This window comes from Monodelphis domestica, chromosome 3, assembly GCF_027887165.1.
Source record: "Monodelphis domestica isolate mMonDom1 chromosome 3, mMonDom1.pri, whole genome shotgun sequence".
In the NCBI taxonomy this organism is placed as follows: Eukaryota; Metazoa; Chordata; class Mammalia; order Didelphimorphia; family Didelphidae; genus Monodelphis; species Monodelphis domestica.
The window spans coordinates 493,412,286-493,436,040 of record NC_077229.1 but is presented as its reverse complement, the minus strand read 5'-3'; the positions used below and the strand labels follow the sequence as shown (position 1 = coordinate 493,436,040).

Below are 23,755 nucleotides of genomic sequence, written 5' to 3'. Positions count from 1 at the left end.
AATTCTGCTTTTAAAGAAATTAGTTTCTTCAATGAAGCTTTATGCCTTTTTTTAAAAATGAAGTTGTTAATTCTCTTTTCATAATTTTATCACATAATTTCTTTTCTAAGTTTTCCTCTACTACTCCTATTTCATTAAATCATCTTTTTTTCTTGTTTAAAAAATAAAAACTCTTGTAGGAATTCTTATTGGGCTTGGGTCCAATATGCATTTTTTTTTAAAAACTTTCTCTGTATTCTCTGTAAAAATCTCTGTATTCTCCATTTGTGTCTTGAGCTTCCATACAACCATAGTAGCTTTTTATGGTCAGGTTCTTATTTGCTCTTGTTTCCAGTCAACTTCTTAACTCTGGACTTTATGTTAGTGTTGGGGACCTGTAAATATTCAGTGTTTCCAAAGTGGTATATTGGGGAAAAGGTCTCTTTAACTTTCCTGCTGGTCTGAGCTCTGAAAGTTCCTGACCCAATTTGGATCTGAGTTTATGTGTGGTTCAGTTTCAATAAACTCTTACTGGATTCAATCACCATTAGCCTGCCAGATAGTTTGGCAAGTTCAGAGCAAATGAACTTCTGACTTCCCCTTGGAAAGCACTGGAGAACTTTTTATCTCCTGCTCTGGTTTATTCCACTACAGACTTATGTGTAGGTATAACAATTAGAACTGAGCTCTCTCTCTATTTTTGGGCCCAAAGCCAAAAAAGCTATTTCTGGCATAACTTCTTTGCTCTTTACACAAGTAGGACCTCTTCTGCCTCATAACCAACAACCACTTCTCTCCACCCTGGAACTATGACCCAGAACTAGTAATGAGTGACATAACTGCTAGATAGCAACTGTTCCTGCTCCTAATGCTCATACAGGAGTCCCCTGGCATCTCTTTCTGGCCTGGTGGTCAGCCCCATTACTAATGCCAAGTTTTTCCTCACTATTGTACTCTTGCTCCTTTGCTAGCTCCTGGTCAGTCCCCAGTCAAGTAGCCACACTGACTCATAAGACTTTTGGGGGGCTTTCTTGATCAGAATTCAGCTTGGTGCACTTCTTAGGTCATTATTGGAAAAAGGCTGTGAAGGAACTAAGGCAAAAAATCCAACTCTCACTATGCTGTCTTGAATCCACTCTACACTTTCAGCCTTCCTGCAAATATGTTCTAACCTGACAAGAGAAACTTCTGCTGATGTCTTGAAAAAGCATTGTAAAGATATTTGATAGCAAAAAATATGTTGTTATTAACTACGAACCAAAATATGGAATTCTGGAAAAATGCCCATCTTCCTTATCCTTATCCTTAGGCTGGATACTCTTTAAACTAATTTTTAAAAGCCAAAGCTAAAATCTAAGAAGGGGATCTCCAATGTATATATTCCCTAAGAGTTAATTATGGCCTGGGTAATACACAAATCAAAAGCGTAAAACACTGTGTATGCAATTTTCAAATTTACTTTAAAATTTCTGAACTGTTCTGATACATACCACCATGCTGATTGAGGCTCTGCATTTCTCTTTCTCGGCGATCTAACTCTGCTGCTTTTCTTTCTAGCTCTTCTTGACGTTTAAGCAGTTCAGCTTGAGCCAAGGCATGTTCCTGAAGAAAAAGGCCACAACAATTAAGAATGCTGATAGAACACTCAAATGAAAACATTTTCCAACTACACATCTACATCACAAGATAAAAACTTAGTATTTTAATTCATTTACTTTTTCCCAAATAAAGGACTATATTTTAAAAACACCATAGTTTCAGAAAACACATACTTTTAGGGAAGGTGGCTCTACTTGGACTTCCTGATTAGGAGAAAAAAGTCTTACTGAGTCTGACTAACTAGTTGTTGAAAGGGAGGTTACTGCTGTGAAGAAATCGATTTTAATATGTTATTACGTCCACAAAAGCATAGGGAAAAGTTTGTAGACTTTTATTGATTTATAATACAGTGCCCTAGTCAGTGTGTCAAACTTTTACCCATTTTGACTTTCACTACGATTCCCTTTCCCACCATTTTGTGGCTACATAGTCGCTTGATCCTTTTCCCCAAGCAGTATCTTCCTTCATTTCACCACTACTACAATATTAATACTATGTGCCAACAAATGATCTGCAATAATAAAAAAAAAAACCCTTTAAATCCAAAAGGTAGTTATGTGTATTCAAAAATGAAGAAATCAAGAAGGCTAGTAGTGTGGTTGTCCAAAAGATTACCACATAAAATATCTGGATAATTATCTTGATATACTCTAGTTGACCTATTATGAGGGTGATAAAAGATGTGTACCCCGAGTGATTTTTAAAAATTGTCTTTGGAACCCAGAGTAACTTTAAGAAACTGTCTTTGAAAAGCATGATCTAACCAGTTTGACTATTAGGGTAACTATGGAAACCAGCTTTTTCAGTCTTGGGATATCAAATGGACTGAAGTCCCACTAACCAATGGTTCATTGCATACCAACTCTCACTATCTCTGGGATGAGTCAATAGCCAAACATCCTTGTGTTTCTCAAAAATACACTTGCTATCTCCAATCCCCCTCATGATCTCTGTTGGTATGGGCTATTTTAGAACTATTTACTATTACATTTTACCTTGATGAGGAACCTGCTGGTGTTGATTTTTATATCCTGTTTGGATTATTTGGGAAGCTGATTACTTTATGATTATTTATTATTCTAAAGGATGTGTTATTGCACCCCAAAAAATATGCACCAAAGGGTCTCTGCTCCTCCCCATTGTATCAGGGAATCCATCACTCCTCATTCCAGGAAAGTTTCTTTCTTTGTTACCCCAGATCCCTCCCTGGATTGGCCCCTTGCAGGACCTTCTCTAGAAAATTATTTAATCAACTCTTTGCTACTATTGAACTGAGGTCTTTAGCAATAGGCTGATTTGCTCCACAGGCACATATATGTCATTGCTTAATAATGATTGTATTGATTTTAAAGGCATCGTATCACTCAGTTATTTTCATATTCTTGGTAAGTGGGACAGAAGTCTCTATGGGTCTGTATTTATCACCACTCCCCTGATGTTTGTTCCCCCTTCAGGGAAAGAGAAACCTAAGTTACATAAAATTTGTGTCTTATATCACCTATGTTGCAATACACAGGATTCACAAAGATTAACCAAATTGAACCATTTTGAACAAGTATGAAACTAGTGAGAAAAAAATGTAAAGAATTTCTTCTGTTATCATAAACTAACCTTTGCAATTTGTGTATAAGTTGGGGCTTCTTCTGTTGGCTTCATTATCGCTGGTTGTGTACTAGGTACATTAGGCATTTTCACATTTCCTGGTGGTGCCTAATGAAAATAAAGAGATATAAGAATAAGCCAAATTTAAGACTTTATTTTTAAAATGTTAGTTTTAAAAAATGGATTGAAAACATAGAAGAAAATTGGTAAGTATGCAATAATCCTGATAATTAGGAAATAATCTGCTGTATTCATAACTTGAACATGGTTTTGTTTGGTTTTTAAATCTAATTCTTTTTATAAAAATAAACAATCAGACATTATGTACTTGAAAAATAGGATTAATTACAATCTTACTTTCCAAATGAGAAAATATTTTTTTCTATTTAAAGAAATATGACCCAGAACAATGGTAATAGTATAACAACAATCATATAGCATCTTTTAAAGGCTGCAAAGCACTCTATATACATGATCTCATTTTATCCTCACAACAGCTGGAGTTAAGTACAATTATACCCATTTTACCAATAAGGAAAACTGAGTCAGAAGGAGAAGGCCTCAAGGATTACACAACTAGTTTATGTTTGACAATGGATTTGAACTTGTCTTTCTGACTTCAGTCCACTAGATCTCTTAGTTGCCTATAAGAATCTAAAGTATATATATTTTAATTCATGTTGTAATATTTATTGGGAAAGGAAATAGGATTGGGAAAAATGGGATAAATGGGGAATAATGGGAGGTTTGTATAGGGGTAAGGAGGAGTTAAAGGGAGAGAGGGAATATTGCTTGGAGAGGCAAGGGAGGGAGATGCCCCCTGCTGAGAGGAAACAGCAGGGGTCCAATAAGGACAGTTTGTCTTTGAATGACTGAAACTGAAGTTCAGCTCCCTCTTATGACCAGAAATGATAGTCCATTTTATCTGACTGCGAATTCAAATAACATAAAGTTTAATAACTAGTTGGGATTGGAGTTTTTCTCAACTTCAGACCTGAGGCCAGGCCCCAGAGGCTGGCGGAGAGTTTGTCCCACTCCCTTCTACTCTCTTTGTTCTAATTCAGAATCTTAGCAGTACACAGAAAGCAAACAAGAACAATTCTAACCTTTAGAAGCCTGTGTCTTTGGGCTGAACCAAGAAGAACATGCCACTCCAGACTGGGCTGAACAAGCTCCTCCCTCCTCCAACACCAGGACCCAAGACCACACCTCTCAGGAAGGAAGTGATAGTCACAAGACCCAATGTCACTCCCAGTTGGCCCTTCCCACACACAAACTGTTAGTCTAGTTTCCTTTCCACAATCGCCACCCTTTTTTGTTGTGACCTTCCCAAGGTCACATATTTATATTATAGTTACCAATTTACAAAACCTACTCTAAGGATTCTTTGCGGGAAAGTAAGGGTAAGGGTAATTTTGGGGTTTTACATTAAATTCAGTACAAAAATGTCGAACAAAACTATTACAAGAAATTGAATCTTAGTGCTAATACTACTTACTCTAAGTTAACTAAAACTAATACCTTCTTTACAGAAATTATTTACATATAATACAACAATATACATTGTTCCACATCATAATGTCAGTCAAATAGAAATATCTATTGATCTTTCTATTTGCCTAAGACCTTATGGAACTAACTATATACATATTTACATTTTGCATAAATACAATTTCAGACACTAGTTTATATAAACAAGGTCTCTCAATATGTTAGTGATTTTGTGTTTTGTGTCTAATAGTGTGTTGAATTAATACTTATCAAGTTTTTTCAGATTTCCACTTCTCATGTTGACTGATGAATCTCTTCTTTCTTCCATGTTATGTAGTGATGCATGCTATTTCCCTAATATGTGAAATTACTTTTGTTTTATTATTTCAACACACTCAGTCTTACATATAAATCTCATTTTTGATCTGTCCTCTTCTTATATAAACACATTTACAAAGTTCAAAGTCTTAGCTGTCCATTTCAGCTTTTTCTCTTTGTTTCTTGTCTCTAGCATCTTTTCTTGATGCTTTTCCTCTGGGCTGGTTTAAAATCTTTTCCTCTGGGATGCTTTTCCTCTGGGATGCTTTTCCTCTGGGCTGGGAAGTTGTCTCGAACATTATTTGTCACTATTATTTCTTTGTGTTGTACTTTTTATGTTAATCAGTTTTTGTTTTAATTTCTCAGCCATATCTGTTGTCTAATTATCTTCTATGTCTATTACAGTGGTGTTAAACTTTTTTTGGTTTCACGTGGGAATAGTGAAACCATGAGTCTTTCCCTGCAACTTTTATAGCTGTTGGGGTAGTAAGCAATACTTCATGTGGTCCAGTCCATTTTATGTCTGTGGCCAATTTTCTATTGAAATTTTTTAAGTATAATATGTCTCCTGGTTTGATGTTGTGCAAATTGCAATCCAGGGGTACTGTTTGTTGTATCACGCCCATTTCATGCAATTCTGCTATTCTTGTCTGTAAAGCTTGTACGTATTTTGTTAATTGACAGTCTAGTTTGTGAGAAGTTCTATGTCAGAGAAAGGAAGATGTGATAGGAGCATTATTACATTGTTTTCTTCTTCTTCCTTTTGTTTTGGATCAGGTATATGATTTTCTTGTACTGCAAATTTAGTGTCTCTATCCACTTTATCCACTTCCACATACTTTTCACAAAGTTCTTCGTAATTCTTGACTCCCAATGCTGCCAGCATTTCTTCTATTGTGATTGTGTAGTTTATTTCCTTAACTAACTCTTTTGACTGGATCGTTTGTTCTTGATTTGAGTTGTTAATGAAATCATCCATCTCCTCCTCTCGTAAAACTTTGTGATCTTGATCGTAAGGTTTGATATATTCATAAGGTTCTTGGTCATCTTCATTTTCTGAATCGAACATTATTGAATATAGTGATTCTGTGTAATTCGTGTCTTGCATTGACTCTTGTTTGGTGATTTCTATATTCCCCAAGTCTTTTGCAAGTTCCTGCCTATTAGTCTGTTGTAACTCTGTGTTCTCATTTTGTTGGCACACTTGAACCATAGGTGCCTCTATTTCTATTTTGTTCAAATCCCAGTTTTGTTCTTCTCCTACAGACTTTTCTTGTTGCTCTGAACATTCATTTTGCAATCCATCATCAGTTTGCAAGGGATTTGCATTATCATGGAGACTTAAGGATGTCATGACAATGTTTGTGTTTGCTTTTTCTTGTGCAGTTACTATTGGTTGGAATTCTTCTGCATAAGGATTTAAGGTTGACTTTTCTATTATGTCATTGGTATTTTCTTTTGTAATATCATCCCTGCTTTCCATGTCATTGTATCCAGGAGGTCTGCTAATTTGAATATTCTCTGTTATTGCATTTTCCTTCTCATTGGACACTTCTGTTGTTTGCTCATATGCTTCAATTAATTCATTTACAGTTTGTGTATTACAAACTGTTGCCAGTTCTGTTTCTTCCTCTTTCTTTGTAGCTTGTTCCACTGTTCCAAAAATTTTCTCTTTAATCTCTGTTACATCATTATCTAAATGGATTTCTTCTTCTATCTGTTCTTTAGTTTTATTTTGTGCTTTTGGCACCCCACATTTTATATTCATGGAGTCTCCTTCCTTTTCATTTTTCCCTTTTCCTTTTCCATTTTTCCTTTTTGATGTTACCCCATGCACCTGGCTTCATAACTGACTTTGTTTGGCAGCACCTGAGACTACTTGCGAATAATGTGGCTTCGCTCCTTGTTGGATATACCTCTCCATGGTTTCTAAATTTGGTGCTTGTATTCCTAGATTTTCATAAGTTTCATTTAATATTGACTGAGTAAAGTGATTTCCACAGTCTGAGTCCAATTTTGAGGGAATCCCAAATCTAGGTATGATTTCTTTTAATAGGATTTTGACCACAAATGCTGCATTGTTCTTTTTGGAAGGAAAAACTTCTGGCCATCTAGTCAGTCTGTCTATGATGACAAGGCAATACTTAAACCCTTTGTCTTTGGGCTGAACCAAGAAGAGCATGCCACTCCAGACTGGGCTGAACAAGCTCCTCCCTCTTCCAACACCAGGACCCAAGACCACACCCCACAGGAAGGAAGTGCTAGTCACAAGACCCAACTGCCACTCCCAGTTGGCCCTTCCCCCACACAAACTGTTAGTCTAATTTCCTTTCCACAATGTACATCTGGGGTACAAATATGAGTATATATGCACAGAGCCTATGAATCTTAAAATTTCTCAGACTCTACTTAAGAAGATTTGATTAAGCTATTCCCCATTTTAAACAATGAAGGTACTTGGTCAGGAATGTATTGGGAACTCTAACCTTACTCCACCCATATTTAGGCATACCTTAAGGGGAAGATAAAGTCGTAAAACTCCTTACTGAACAATGAAAAAGTCCCCAACCCATACTTATAGTGAGGCCAAGCACTTAAGCTAGGTCTATTTTTAGATCTATACAAAAGGGTGCTAAGTACCTATGAAGGTCAAATTAATCATTAAAAGGGCAAGCTTAGCAAAGAGATGTGAATTAATCAGAAGTTTTAGTCTATCCAGAGAAGGTAATAACAAGATGTGAATTAAGAAGGTGATAACAAGATGTGAATTAAGAATGGTCAGTCCTTTGGAAAACGTCAACTGTGATTGGTAGATGTGAAAATTTAGGGGAGGGGACATAGGAGAAAATTCTCTTTAAAAGGAGGTCAGGAACTGAGAGCTGGGGTCCCTGGAGAGTTTGGATCAGTTGAGGTCAGGAGCTGAACTAGAGGGTCTCTCTGAACACTAGAGTTTTGCTTGGGACAATCTTGTGATGAGTGATTAAAGACTGACTTATTTTCTCTCTTAAAAGAGAAAGGCCTAGGCCTTAGCCTTTTCCTACTATTTCCTCTTACTCTGTCTCTCTCCCTTCCCTTAATTCCTTCATTTATATTAATTAAAATCTCCATAAAACCCAGCTGACTTGGATATTTCATGTTTGGGAATTTTTCCCATAGCGACCACTTATTTTTGATATAACATCAAGACACTAAAAATTATCTTTATGTTTTTGGCAATTCAAAGTCTTGAACACATATTTTTGCAGTCACATTTTATGGCAACCATTCTTTTGTCTGTAACAAGCCTACCTCACTCAGTCTCCCTAGAAATAGTTTTGAATCACTTTCAATCCTCTCCACTTAACTAACCCTTTAAAAACTCTTTTAGAAACAAAGGGCTCAGACCCTCCTAGTAGAGGGCATGGAGGTGGTACTTTCAGGAAACAAGTCACAAGAATGTTGCTATTTATCTTGTATTTATATTTTTATATTTATATTTTTAATTTTTATTTGGTCATTTCCAAACATTATTCATTGGAAACAAAGATCATTTTCTTTTCTTCCCTTCCCCCCCCCCACCTCTCCCATAGCCCACATGCAATTCCACTGGGTATCACATGTGCTCTTGTTTCAAACCCATTTCCATGTTGTTGGTATTTGCATTAGAGTGTTCATTTAGAGTCTCTCCTCAGTCATATTCCCTCCACCCCTGTAGTCAAGCAGTTGCTTTTCATCGGTGTTTTTACTCTTGTATGTATATTTTTAAGTAATTTTTTTTACATTACTGTGATGCCAATGAATATTATTTCAATTCCTGGGATAATTTTTAAATGGATTGTTAAAGAAATTATTGTCAAATATCTAGAAAAGGAAGTAATAATGACAAACATGATGGCAACAGAAATATTGTTTAAAGAATAGATTGTGGTTTCTGGTTGTGAACCTTAGAAAATTTTCAGATCCTACTTCATAAGTTTTGGTTAAGACCATTCCCCATTTTAAACAATGAAGGAACTTAGATCAGGAATGTGAGACCTCTACTCAACCCCTACTTAAGCTTGCTTTAGGGGAAGAAACTCCTTGCTGAACAATGAAAAATACTTAAACCCATACTTATAGTAAGGCAAAAGTTCTTAAGCTGTGCCTATTTTTAGATCTAACACAAAAGGGGGGCTAAGTACCTATAAAGGTCAGGCAACTTGTGAATTTACAAGGAGCAAAGAGGTGAGAAACTTACTCAGAGGTTTTTCAGGTATGAACTTAATCAAAAGTTCATGCCTTCTTAGGTGTGAATTAAGAATGGTCTGTCCTTTGGAAAACTGTGATTGGTAGATGTGAGAACTTTTAGGGGAGAGTCTCAGACAGTCACTCTCAGAGAACTCTCTCTGGAGATGGCAGCTGGCCAAAGCTGAACTGGTGTCTCTCTGAACACTAGAATCTTTGCTTTGACAAATCTTGTGGTGAGTGGATAAAAGACTGACTGATCTTTCTATTAGGGCTTGGGCCTGGGTTGGCCAGGACTGGCCTGGGCCGGCCTATCTTTTTCTCATTATTTCCTTTTTCTCTCTCTCTCCCTTTCATTAATTCCTCAATTATATGAATTAAAATCTCTATAAAACCCAGCTGACTTGGGTATATTTGATAATTGGGAATCTTTCCCTGGCGACCACCTTATATTTGATTTAAAACAAGACACTGTCTTGAAACCATATTTTCTGTGGCCACAATTAAGGCAACCACTCTATTATCTACTACAATTTATAATCTTCCACTATTTTAATTACTATATGGTGGAGTTCCACAAGCTGTTTGGCCTGTTTTGCTTAACAAATTTTATCAATAATTTGGACGGCATCCTCATCAAATCTGCAGATGACAAAAATCTAGGAGGGACAGCCAATACTGTGAGTGACAGTGTTGGGATCCAAAAGGATTGTGACAGGCTTGAACATTGGGCTGAATCTAACACTATTGTGTAATTAGAATTTTGTACCCCAGGACTCCATTTCCCAGAATCCCACTTTCATCCTTGCATTATGTCCTTATGTTTTCGAGATAAAGTTTCTGTAAACTGCCCTCACCCTCTCTTCACCCATGAATGGGGTTGGAATCGGGAAAAAACTTCTCTTTACTCAAGCTTTACTTTTGTCATTTTATTTCCTCTACTTCAATTTATTATTAATAAATCTTATAAAGCAATACTTGGAGTTACTGAATATTAATTTTAATCTTACACTATGAAATTCAAGCGAAAAATGTAGTCTTATGCTGAAAAACAAAAACATTAACTTCACAAGGACAGGATGAGGAAAGCATAGATTGATAGCAGTTGCCCTGAAGAAAATCTGGAAGTTTTAGTGATCAGCAAGATTTTGTGCAAATTTAGAGGATAAGAGCTTACAAGGAATAAGGAGGTAATACTCTTACTGTACTCTATACTCCGTAAACACCTAAAGTATGACATTCAGTTCTAGACTTTATTGTTTAAGATGTACACTGATAGGCTAGAAAGTGTCAAGAGAAAGGCAGCCAGGATGGTGAAGAGTCTTGAGAACATAATATATGAGGACGGGTCACAGGAATATGGTATATTTTTATCCAGAACCAGGGGCAATAAGTGGAAGTTGCAAAGAGTTAAATTTAGATGCTATCAGGAAAAGTGCCCCAACAATTAGAGCAGTACAAAAATAAAATGAGTTGTTTTAAAAGGTGGGGTATTCCTCTTCATTGGAGGCCTCTAATGACCTCCTTTTTGAGTTTGTGAATAGATATTTCTTCCCTTTGCATTCGGGTTAAACTAGATGGCTACTGAAGTCGCTCAAGAGCTCACAAATTCTGTCATTCATAGGATTAACCATAGATGGTTTGAAGATTCAGAGAGAAAAAAACATAAAGGAGCTCATGAACATGAGTTTACCAAAGCAGGTTCTAAGAAATGGTATACACTTTGGGGAAAGCAGAGCATACTACAATAGTATATTTACTGTATGCTGAGAGTTTCAGTTGTCATAAAACTCATCATGACCTTTGACCTAAGTGATCTCTTTTCTGGAACTAAACCATAAAGAAATGACCAAAGGGAAAAGGGTCTATTTATATTCTCTCCCAAATCATTGTTGTTTCACTTATAATAGCAAAAATGAGTATAACAGAATGATTAAAAAAACCACTACATAAATCACTACACATTAAATATAATTATTTATCATCATGCTGGAAAAAAACACACTGTATGGAAGGAAATACATTAAGATATTGAAAGTGAAACAAAGAAATTCAATTAACAAATATTTATTATTCATTTACTATATTACCAGACCTTCCCTGTAAAGCACATTATACATACTTTGAATACAAATGAAAACAAAACCAAAAATATTACAACTTTCTAAGTATACAGTTTGGTTCAGAAGAGGAACCAGTAAAGAAATTTGTGATTCTGCATTGTTTAGCTTGAATCTGTTAAAATGTATAATATGGGGGGGCAGCTGGGTGGCTCAGTGGGTTGAAAGCCAGGCCTAGAGATGGGAGGTCCTAGGTTAAAATCTGGCCTCAGATACTTCTTAGCTATGTGATCCTGGGCAAGTCACTTAAACCCCATTGCCTAGCCCTTACCGTTCTTCTGCCTTAGAATCAATTCATAGTATTGAACCCTTATAGTAAGTCCAGCTGAGATGATAAGAAACATATACAAGATAGATAGGAGAGACAGAGCCAGAAAAGAAAGACTGGAATCAGACTCTAGAGGGCCTTCTATGTTAGGTGGTGAAGTTTATTATTCTATAGGCAATGGGGATTCACTAGAGATTCCCAAACAAAAACAATGATTAGAATTATGCTTTAAAAAATTAACACCACAATTGCGTTTTCAATAGGGAAGTAAAGAGAACTATTCTATAGAAATATTAATTGGATAAGAGTATTCTGCATGAAGTAAGGATAAAATAGAGGCTACAGACAGAAAAATCCTTGTAAACATCCCACAAATCCATTGCTTTAAAAAAATTTTTATTTTAATAATAAGTTTCTACATAAGTTTTCCAAAGTTATAGGATCCATATTGTTTCCCTCTCCTCTTCCAGAGTGGACAAGCAATTCAATTTGGGTTATACATGTATTATCATGCAAAACATATTTCCATATTATTCATTTTGTAAGCAAATAATCTTATAAGACAAAAATCCCAAAACATATATCCAAATAAACAAGTGATAAATCATGTTTTCGTATGCATTTCTACTCCAACAGTTCTTTCTATTGGATAGCATTCTTTTTCATAAGTCGCTCAGAATTGTTCTGAATAATTGTATTGCTGTTATAGCAAAGTCTATCACATTTGATCATTCCACAATATTTCAGTTACTTTATATAATGTTCTCCTGGTTCTGCTTATTTCACTCTGTATCAGTTCAAGTAGGTCTTTCCAGCTCTTTCTGAAATCATCTTGTTGATTGTTCCTTACAGCACAATAGTATTCCAGCATGATCATATGCCACAGTTTGTTTAGCCATTCCCAAACTGAGGGACATCCCTTTAGTTTCCAATTCCTTGCCACTATATAATTGAAAATCTGTTACCCTAAAAAAGAACTACATATCCCAAGAGCCCACTGATTTCCTGTAGACAGAGGATAAAGAGAGTGGGCATTGAAGCTCCTCCTCTAGGATGGAGAATCAGCAGTGATGGTGGTGAATGGGGATGGCTAAAATGACTAACCAGCCATGGGCACATGGTCTTTATTTTTTATCTTCTTTATTCCTTGATTTCTAATGATCATTTAATAAACCTCTTAAAATATAATATTTTATTATTGAGATTTAATTTTAACTTTTACACTACACAAAAAGAAATCCACTACTATAGGTTAGGGAAGGGGTAATAGAAGTCTGAACTACAGTGTTGGCAACAGGAAAGGAAGGGAAGAGATAGGAGCTAAAAATATCTCAGGAATTAAATTGACTATTGTAAGTGACATAGATCTCAAACTGAGACAACAGAGACAACTGTGATAGGAATTGTTTAATTTGTTGTAATTGTATCCCTTAGCAAAGAGATCAAGTGGACCCTGGCTATGACCTTAATAGCTAGTTTAACATATATGCAAAGGAAATATTGAATGTAATATGTGATATAGCCAAAAAGGGTTCATCAAAGGCCTCCAAAGAGGAACATTCCACCTCTTAAAGCAACTCATTCCACTTTTGTGCTGCTCTAATTGCATTACAATGACCCATGCTAAGATGGATTAAGCTAGACAGCTACTGAAGTCACTTATAGCCAGTGACCACTTAATATCCTTACCAAGAGAAAAAATATAACTGCAAACTCCATTTTAGAGAAGGTAAACCAAGAAGCACATCTATCAGAGTCAAGGGACCCAGGAGCACTGGCTAGGGCTCCCTGTTATGTAAAAGAGGCATTACTCTAGATGAGTGATGGCAAATCTATGACACACATGCCAAATATGGAATGTAAGGAGCTCTCTGTGGGCACTCAGCCCCCCCCCCCCACCCCGAGTTTGTTACTAGAAAGAGGGATTCAGGAGGAGCTGCTCCCCTCCCCCTCTTGACCACACCTGCAGCAATGTTTTCACATCCTTTGCCCCTCTGCCCAGCAGCCCAATGGCTCCCTCCTCTGTGTAGGGTATGGTAGGTAGGGGGTGCAGCAGCATGGTACTTGGTCTGGGAGGTGGGGTGAAGAAAGGACCCAGCACTCCATCTCTAAAAGGTTAGCCATCACTGCCCAACATCACCACAAAGATGGCATAGCTTCCAATAAAACCTCTGTAAGTTGTAGAACTTCTTCAAATACTTAAAAGAACATATAAGTTGAACATAAGAAAAAAATCTTCATGTTTCACTAAGATTTTGATAGTAATTTTGCATCACTTCTTAGTTTCCATCACTCCAAGTTTGAAAAAAAATCATAAGTTCTAAATAATATTGGTTTAAGCAAATCAGCTAAATGAACAAATTCTTAATGAAAGTATGTCTAGATAATTTCAACCTAACCACTTATGAAAATGTAAAGAATATTCTTACCGTTCTAGAATCAGAAAATGGATTATATTCATCAAGCCCTGGTGGCATATTTCTAGTCACCTGTGTAACTGATGGATCCTGAAACAAAAATTTTTTAAAATTGTTAAGTGTTTATATTATATTACTTAATAAGTCAATAAAACTCTGATCACAGTAAATCTGATAAAGGAAATAAAGGGGCAAAGAGATTTTTTTTTCTTTTAATCCCATCAAGTTTTTAGGTTTTAATATTTTTATGTAGGTTTTTAAAATTACATTATTGTCACTTCCCCATGATGCACTCTCCTCCTAAAAAGTACCTTTCCTAATAAGAAGTAAAATTAAGAGAAAGAAATTAATCTATTGGCTTTGTCTGAAAATAGCAGCCTCATTCCACATCCAATAGTCTGCTAACTCTGCCAAAGGGTAGAAAGCATGTTTCACATCATCAGTCCCCTAAAATCCAGACTGACCACCGTATCATCAAAATTCTCAGGTATTTCCTTATATAAATTGTTCCCTTGCTTCGGCAATAGTACATAGAAATCTTCCTTAATTTTTCAAAATTCTTCCCAATCTTTCTTTTATCACAATTTGTTTAACAAAACCCCAATCAATGAGTAACTATTTCCCTTCTATTCAGCTTCTGCTATCATTTTTTTTGTTATATCTCTTACATACTTTTTCTTATTCTGCCATCACTGGGTAAAAAGGTATTCACAGTTTATCCACTAATGAATCAATCAGAAATTCAGTGATCCTTGACTACTTCCTATTCTTCACCCTCATATATTCAGTCTTCTTGTTTCCTACTTTTGCATGGTCTTTTGAATATACTACTTCTAATCATTTCCATTGTCACCACTCTAGCTCAGGTCTTCCATTACTTCTCCCTCATATAGACTACTGCCAGTCTCCAAACTCCCATCATCATTCTTCCCCCTTTAATCCAACTTTGGTAGACAAGTACAATTGTTCTACTTGATTGCTCAGAAACTTGAAATGACTCCATGCTGTTTTTCTGTCCTATGCTTACAAAAATGCCTATATTACTTGATGTCTACATTCAAAATTTATCCAATAGATAATGATCAAGTTCAAGAAAAACACTGATAGAACAATAAAGAAATACTTAATAGAAGAACATGACGAGAAATGAAGATGTGTGGGTCATAAACAGTTTTGAATTCATACCCCAAAACTATAATGAGAGTTAGTGGAAAGTCTCCTCCATAATGAATATATATCATAGCCATAAAATATATGTGTGATATTGTTTGGTTGTTCAATCATGTCCCACTCTTCAGGACAACAAAGACAGAGTTTTTGTGGCAAAGATACTAGAATGGTTTGTCATTTCCTTCTTCAATGGATTAAGACAAACACAGACAGGGTAAATGATTTACCCAGAGTAGCACAGATAGTTTCTGGGGCCAAATTTGAATTCAGATCTTCCTGACTCTGAGTCCAGTGTTCTATCCAATGAGACACCTGTCTCCAACGTACTGTGTGTGTGTGTGTGTGTGTGTGTGTGTGTGTAACTTGTAATATGTATGTTTAATACATATATATTAGTGAGGATTGTGGATAAAAATTAGATAGGATATGAAGGTATCTATGTGTGGCAATCATAAAGAGTTCCATGAATAAGATCATGGATTTATTTATATTTTAAAATATAAGACAAAACTCCTAAAGAAATGCAAGTTGAAATAGAACCAGAAACCACAAATGCCAAAAAGTAGAATAATATTAATAAGCATATTAAAGGAACAAAAAGAAGGGAATAAGGAGCAATGAACGAGATACTAACTTAGGAAATCACAAAAAGTAAAAACATTTACAATAATTATTAAAGCAAGATAAAGCATAGTTCAGCAAAAAGCAATAAATAAGAGAATCAAAAAACCAGGAATGTAAGAAAACAATAAAACAATAACAACAATGCAGGATTTTAAAAAGATATCTGAAGAATAGAATTTTTAAGCAACCAAATTTGAGGAGAAAGTGAAAGAAAAATCGCACAAATTGGACTATAACACCACATTTTGATAGTGAAAAGCTACAGAGGACTTTAAACTGAGAAGTTTGTCCAAAATCTATCATGACATAGTTAACTAGATAAGAGATATATATTCAGAAATCAAAGCGACATAAGAACAAAAGGCATAAATAAACTTAAGAGATACAAATGTAATGAAGCATTAGCAATGAGGACCTAGTCTTTCAGTATATGCAACATTTCTCTCCAAGTATCAATCCAACATATAAAATTTTAGGGAGCTTTTTTCTATCTCACACACTTACTAGCCACGTAAACTTGGGCAGGTCACTTAATAACTTTTGTCTACCTTGGTTTGCACATTATGTAAAATTGGGTTAATAACAGCACTGATCTCCCAGAATTGTGGTGAGGATCAAACGAAATCATTGCAAATGTGCCTGGCACATAAGAGCTATGTAAATGTTATCATTTATGAGAATATTATTGTATTGACAAAAAATTATTTTGTGTTAGCACTTACAACAGTGCCTGGTACATAGAAGATACTTAATCAAAGTTTATTGAATAACTGATTCCAAAAAATCTCAGAAAATGTGAGCAACATGAGCTGAACCAGAAGAACAATCATATAATGGCAATACTAAAAACAACGTTAAAAAAATTTTTAATTCTGATCAAAGCAATAAATGTGCCTCCACAGAACCTATGCTATTACTCACATAAATCATCAACATTTCTAATTACCACCAACAAAATCCAACAGCAAGAGATAGAAAGTAAATTTCATTCAAAATAATCCTAGACGATGTTAGATATCTGGGAGTATACCTACAAAAACAAATCCAGCAACTATATGAACAACATTGCAAACCACTCTTCACACAAATAAAGTCAGACCTAAACAAAAACATTAATTGTAAAGGCGTCAAACCAATACAGTGAAAATGACAATTCTACCTAACTTAAATTAAATATTCTAAATTACATAATTAAATAAATGAACTTTTAAAAAAATTAAAATAAATTAAACTATCTATTTAATGCCATACCAATCCAATTACCCAAAAATTATTTCATAGATCTAGAAAAAATAACAACAAAAGTTCATCTGGAAGAACAAAAGGTCAAGAATATCAAGGGAATTAATGAAAAAAAATATGAAGGAAAGAGTTCTGGCTGTACCAGATATCAAACTATATCATAAAGCAGTAATCATCAAAATAATCTGGTACTGGTTAAGAAATCGAATGGTGAATCAACAGAATAGATCAGGTAATAAATACATGACAGTTAATGTCCATAGCAACTTAAGTGTTTAATAAACCCAAAGATTCAAGCTTTTGGGGAAAAAACTCATTATCTGACAAAAACTGCTGGGGAAACTGGAAAGCAATATGGCAGAGATTAGGCATTGTCCAATATCTCACACCATACATTGTATAAATGGGGATTTTGAGCCTTTGGACTTCATCCCCAGGAGTCCCTTAGTATTTCCCAACATTCCCTTCTCCCCACGTTTTGCATGATTGTATTTAATTGGCTGTAACTCCTCCCTCTTCCTCTATTGGACCTGCCATCAAAGCTAAAGTCAGGCAGTTCTTTTGTTTTATTTATTATTAATAAAACTTTTAAAATGATAGTTATTGAATATTAATTTTAAAACCCACATTTTGGCTTACCAGGAAGCGATTATGAATTTTCAAAAAATTTTGAGCAGATAGCCTTACAGTAAAAATAGTAAGTTTGCCCACCAGGAGGGTCCGGTGGTGAGGTACTCCTGCACTTCTGCCCCACCAGCCACCTGCCACTGCCTATTGTTTCTCCTGTCCATCTGCTTGGCCAGCATCCCTCACTGCTCTCCACCCAGCCTCTTCTTGTGGAGACCAGACCTGCCATAAGAGCCTGACAATCTTGGCCATTTTTTCCAACAGAGCATGACATATAAAAATCTTTCTGTCCTAATCCCTTTCCATACTCCACATGTGTTTCTAGCCTGCCATAGCCATTTTTCAGCGTGGAGAAAAAAACCCTACACCTAATTTTCAAGCAGATTTTTTTTAAATCTGATCCTGGACTCCTAGTTTAGAAGGCTGTTATTAAAGGTTTTTCACAGGGAGGGCAGGGAGTCCAAATCAACAGATTTAAAGACAGTTTTGGGGAATAAGCAGGGGTTTTTTTTCCCTTCTTTCTCTTGACCCAAAACACCAAGGAAAAGTATTTTTACTCTCATATGCAAATACACTATTGTTTTCCCTCCAAGTTTTGCTTCTTTCTGTTTACTCTTTAAACAAACCCCATGGGGGGGGGGGGGGGGGAGAATGCTATTGCAGAGCATGCTTGAAACTCTGAAATAACACTTTGAGTTAGTAGAGCTAAAAAGTACAATTTGGATCTGCTTAATTCTTATCCTGGGACTTTTTATTTTCAATGGAGATTTCCCACTTTACTTCCTTCTCCTCAAGAATATGCCACAAGCTAGGCTGCTCATGCTACAAACAAACCTGAAATATTTTGAAACGTTCTAAAAGTCCCAACTGCTCTCAACATGTGGAGTGGAGATTCTCACTTGTACTTCTATTTAGAAATTCAGACCTCTGACAAATGAAATCTAAATAGATAACAAATATGAGAGAAGGAGAAGGAAACTTTAAAAGAGATCTAGAAGCTTATTGCTAACTATTTTGAGTTTATTCCCTCTTATAATACTGAACAACTCTATTGGGATTGGTGAAAAGGATTTTGACTGCACTGTCTGTCTGCACCTTCTCATTGGTTTGTATTATTGCATTTACTGATTTCTTTAAGGTTTAAATTTTTTTTAAGTTTATCTGTTTTAATTTAATCAATGTCTTTGTTATACTGAATCATTTTAAGCTATTTTGTTTTGCCTATATATGATCTTTAATTTGTACCTTTACCTTTGCAGAAGAACAAAATATCTCTGTATAAGCCCACGAACATCTTGCCTAAAACCCTTTTCACTAGATCCATAGAAGATGACATGTTGCCTTTGTGTATTGTCACAGAGATGATGATGGATGGATGTCATCAAAAGCTATATACAACCTTTAGAGAATTTAATAACCTAAGAATTTAATTGTAATTTTATGGGGTCTTCAGAAATAATTTTATATAACTAGTGGTTTCTGAATGGATATTTTATATTTATAGTATAATGTTTTATGTCATATATGAAATATGATAGTGGATTTGTTTGCTATTGTAATTAACTGGGCTATTGTGAATTTTGGGGACTTTGGTACTTCTTTGAATGTGCATTATCTACTGTATTACTGTTTTATTCTGAAAATCATTTGTACTCACATGGCTGACACAATATGTCACTGATTTTAAGCTATATATTTTTGATTTTTAAGACTTTTTTATTATTGTTTTTCCTTGCATGTGCAATTTAGTATCTGAGTTTTATTTTTTCTCTCCTTTTTGTATTTGAAGCACATGTCAACAGTATTGAGATTTTTCTTTGATTTTTTTTATTTTGCAGTAATATAAGTTTTTAATACATTTGTTCCAATATTAATGCATACCCCCAAAGCTTAAGACTATAAAAATGATACCATTGATTATTTAAAAGAATTATGGGACTTTACTTCATGATTCTGTCTGAAGAAGGAAATATACAAAAGAGCCACTGTACAGTGCTAAAGAAGCACAGAGCACCTGCATAGTGCCTATAGAGCTCAAGGTCTAAGAGACCAGATCCCAGTGGTCTTGATGCAATTTTGATCCAAGACAAGAGGACTTGAACTTGTTTGGGGTTCAAGGTTGCGGCTATTTAACATGTATTAAAGGCAGGTCTTCCTTGTCCCACATTCTACCAAGTATCTCAAATTTGGCTCCTACCTGGCTCCTATAATCTAGTCCCTTTTCTGTCTATCATAGTGTGGCAAACTTTCTGTAGTCCTGGCTACTGATTGGGTAAATGCATCATTGCTTAAATCATTTTAATTGGGTCCTGATTCAAGGACCTGTTCTAGATTTGTTTTTACTTTGCTTAGATTTTTTTAGACATAAGACTTTTACCTTTTGTATTTCATCCACAAGTTATTTTCTCTTTCATTTGGATTTTTTCATGTTTTTTATTTTCTTTTGCAAATTGATTCATATACATTATAACTCAGCCATTCATCCCTGAGTGATCCCTGTGTTTGTTACTATTCACCTCAGGGGGGCCAAGTTATTGTTGTAAACTTTGATTTAAATTTGAGCAATTTCAGGATAAGAAACTTGTTACCTCCCAGAATCCTGAATGCGTCATGAAGATAGATACCTGCAGAGACCACATGCTGCACCAGAAGATCCAGAGTGAAGTTTGGGATGTGAATTGAATTATAGGGGATTGAAATGCCTTTGTTTTGAATGTATACTCTTATGCCAAAGGGGAATGCCCCCAAATTGGCTCTATGTCAACCTAGCAATCATTGGTTTTGTTCTCTTTTCCTTTTATCCACAAATTCTTGCAATCTTTAAGTTGATTATGTTTCCATGATCCTTTTGGGGAAATTGGTTTCCCAATAGGATCACAGGGGGATATGTATAAATGGAGATTTTGAGCCTTTGGACTTCATCCCCCAGAAGTCCCTATATTTCCCAAAATTCCCTTTTCCTGCATCCCTGCATTTTGCATGATTGTATTTAAGTGGCTGTAACTCCTCCCTCTTCCTCTCTTGGACCTGCAACCAGGCTGAATTCAGGGAGTTCTTTTGTTTTAGTTATTATTAATAAAACTTTTAAAATATTATACTTAGTTATTGAATATTAATTTTAAAACCCACAACACCAAGATAAATTCAAAATAGGTACTTGATCTAGAAATAAAAGGTAATACATAACATAAACATAAACATAAACAAATTAGAGGAACATGGAAAAGTTTACCTGTCAGAATTATGGATAAAGGAAGAATATAAGACCAAAGAAAACATAGAGAACATTATGTTAAATTAAACAAGGTTTTGCACAAATACAACCAATGCAACCAAGATTAGAAGAGGAGCAATGAATTGGGGAGAGGGGAATTTTATAACAAGTATCTTTGACAAAAGCCTCATTTCTCAAATACATAAAGAACTGGGTCAAATTTTTAAGAATACAAAATATTCCCTAATCAAGAAATGATCAAAGTCCTCAGACAATTTCCTAGCTGAGTTACTATGGGCAAGTCAGTTAACTGAGGGAGGGAGGGAGGGAGGGAGGGAGAGAAGGAGGGAAAAAGGAAGGAAGGATGGATAGGAATAAGTTGTTCTCAGAGTTAGAAATTAAAACTATTCATATTCATGTGACAAAAATACTCCAAATCACTATGATTAGAGAAATGCTAATTAAAAGAACTCTGAGATACCATCTCACACCTATCAGATTGGCTAACATGATCAAAAAGGAAAATTTTAAAAGTTGGAGGGGATGTGGGGAAACTGTAACACTGATGTATTGCTGGTGGAACCAGGAACTAATACTACCATCATGAAGAGCAATCTAGAACCAGGCTCAAAGGGCCACAAAACTATGCATACCCTTTGACCCAGCAATATCACTTTTATGTCTGTATCCCAAAGTGATTAGAAATAAGGGAAAAGGACCTACCTGTGCCAAAATACTTTTAGCAGCCTGATGGCTCCCAGCATTTTTGTAATGGCAAAGAATTGGAAAGTAAATGATTGTCAGTCATTTGAGGATTGGATGAACAAGTAATGGTATATGGTTGTAATGGAATACTACTACACAATAAAGAATGAACAAGATGAATTCAGAAAAACCTGAGAAGATTTATATGAACTGATGCAAAGTGAAATAAGCAGAACCAGGAGAACATTACAGACAGTGGCAGAAATATTATATAATGATCAACTGTGAAAGAAAGATTGAACCTTTATCAGCAAAGCACGTCTCCAAGACTCTAAGTCTCCAAGGGGCTCATGAAGAAAATGCCAAAGACACTGAGTGCAGAGCAAAACATGCCAACTTCCACTATATATCCTTCATGAGATACTGTTTAAGAGAATTACATATATTTAGCCTGTAGAAGACTAATGGAGGAAAATATCTAACCAATGTAGCATACATATTCACAACTTTATATGCAATCTTTTTTTCTTATTTGTAGATATACAGGTTTGTTGGTTTGTCCAGTTCAAATTTATAAAAAACAAAATTTAACAGAAAAATAAAGATAGTTGTCTAATTTTTGAAGGGACAATAAAGGAGAAAAGGGATAAAATTTATTGTTTAGTCCCAGAACGCAAAACTAAAAACAGTGGGTCAAGGCTGCTCCCTATAAATTAGAGCTATCCAAAAATGACCCACTCAGGAATTAATGAGTTTCCCTTACTACATCTTCAAATGTAGGCTAGCTGACTTTTTTTTTGGTACTTTCTTGTTGGAGTGAATAACTTATACAGTTCCTTCCAATACTACAATTCTGGAAAGAAAATAGTAAGCTATATGGTCAAGTGAAAAAATATTTTAAAAAAAAAGGAAAGACAACAATTCTGAAACAAAAAAAGGACAAAGACAATTTTTCTAGATTCACAATATTGCCTTCTAATTCCATTTCTTTTCACCTGGAGAGGGACACAGAAACTGTGGTATTTTTATCTTGCTAACACAGGAAGGAAATTTTGCTTCAAATGATAAGCATTTTTAATATGATGGAATTCATTTACACAAGTAAATGCAACTTAAATACCTGTTAAATTTTCTCACAAATTAGATTTTAGGTAGGTTTCCAGGCCAGCCCCTCTCCCCAAAAAATCTATTTACCTGATAACTGAGCATTAATGGTATCAGAGAATTTAATCACCATATATAAAAACAATTCTACCATTTTTTAAGCCTCTACTCTGTCACAGACAAAAGTGTTAGATTATGGAAACACCATTAGTGTTGGAGGAATCAGGAAGAAACTTCATGTAGAAGGTGGCACTTGAGCAAAACTACAAAAAGAAAGCTTAAAATTCCAAGAGGTAGAAGTGAGGAGAAAGTGCATTTGAAGATACAAAGGTGAGAGATTGGTGTGAAGAAAAGCAAGAAGAATACAAAAATATGTTTAAAATTTCAATTTATAACACCAGGAATGAATCTCTCCTCCTTGCCAATTCCCCATGTTATTTCTGTGAATTGCTCAGATAATATAAGTGGAAAGTGAAAGAGTTGTTTGTCAAGAATGTAAAAAATAGACTCGAATACAGGACTACAATCCCCATAAGCCTCTGCTCCACTTCCCCAAAACGCTTTGTAATCTCACGGGAATTCTGAGGCAGGCCGAGGTCGAGGAAGGATTTAAGCTGGTGGCAAAGGTCTTGTCTGGACACTTGGACTTCCGTTTTGGGGCAGGCCTGGCTTTTTTCATAATGTAGGTGAGGTTGTGTCTAGGCCACTCTATGGCCTGGACACGTGTTTCTTATCCTGTATTTTCTTTCATCCTTAATCTTCAATAAACCTCTAAAAAATATAATACTCCTTGCAGAGAGAAACTAATTTCTACCTGCCTCAGTCTCTCCATCTCCCCTAAATTTTAATCTTTACATCAAGCAGTCTCTTGACAGAAGGAGGTACACCCACTGAAAGAATATAAAGGGCTATTTTGAGCACTCTTAAGTTTCTGTATTTGTTTATGGGCTCTGATGGCTCTTTTGGGTCTTACACATTTTCTGTAGTGGAGGAAATAAATGTTGTTCCATACATGAGATCCATATTGTGTGAGAGAATTAGAAGGGGAAATGGGATACTCATATTTGGGGAT

At 35.4% G+C, this 23,755-nt stretch overlaps 1 protein-coding gene across 3 annotated transcripts in view; it reads right to left on the bottom strand.

The window, feature by feature from the left end:
* SCAMP1 (secretory carrier membrane protein 1) overlaps nucleotides 1-23,755 on the bottom strand; it is a 150,462-nt gene that overhangs the window by 48,487 nt on the left and 78,220 nt on the right. For 2 of the 3 annotated variants that reach the window (XM_007486437.3, XM_007486438.3), the window contains 3 exons: nucleotides 14,010-14,087; nucleotides 3,190-3,288; nucleotides 1,470-1,581 (listed from right to left, as the gene is read on the bottom strand). In XM_007486437.3, the coding sequence (XP_007486499.1) occupies nucleotides 1,470-1,581; nucleotides 3,190-3,288; nucleotides 14,010-14,087 (289 nt within the window). The remainder of the gene's footprint in view (nucleotides 1-1,469; nucleotides 1,582-3,189; nucleotides 3,289-14,009; nucleotides 14,088-23,755) is intronic. The other variant, XM_007486439.3, reaches the window with a different exon arrangement.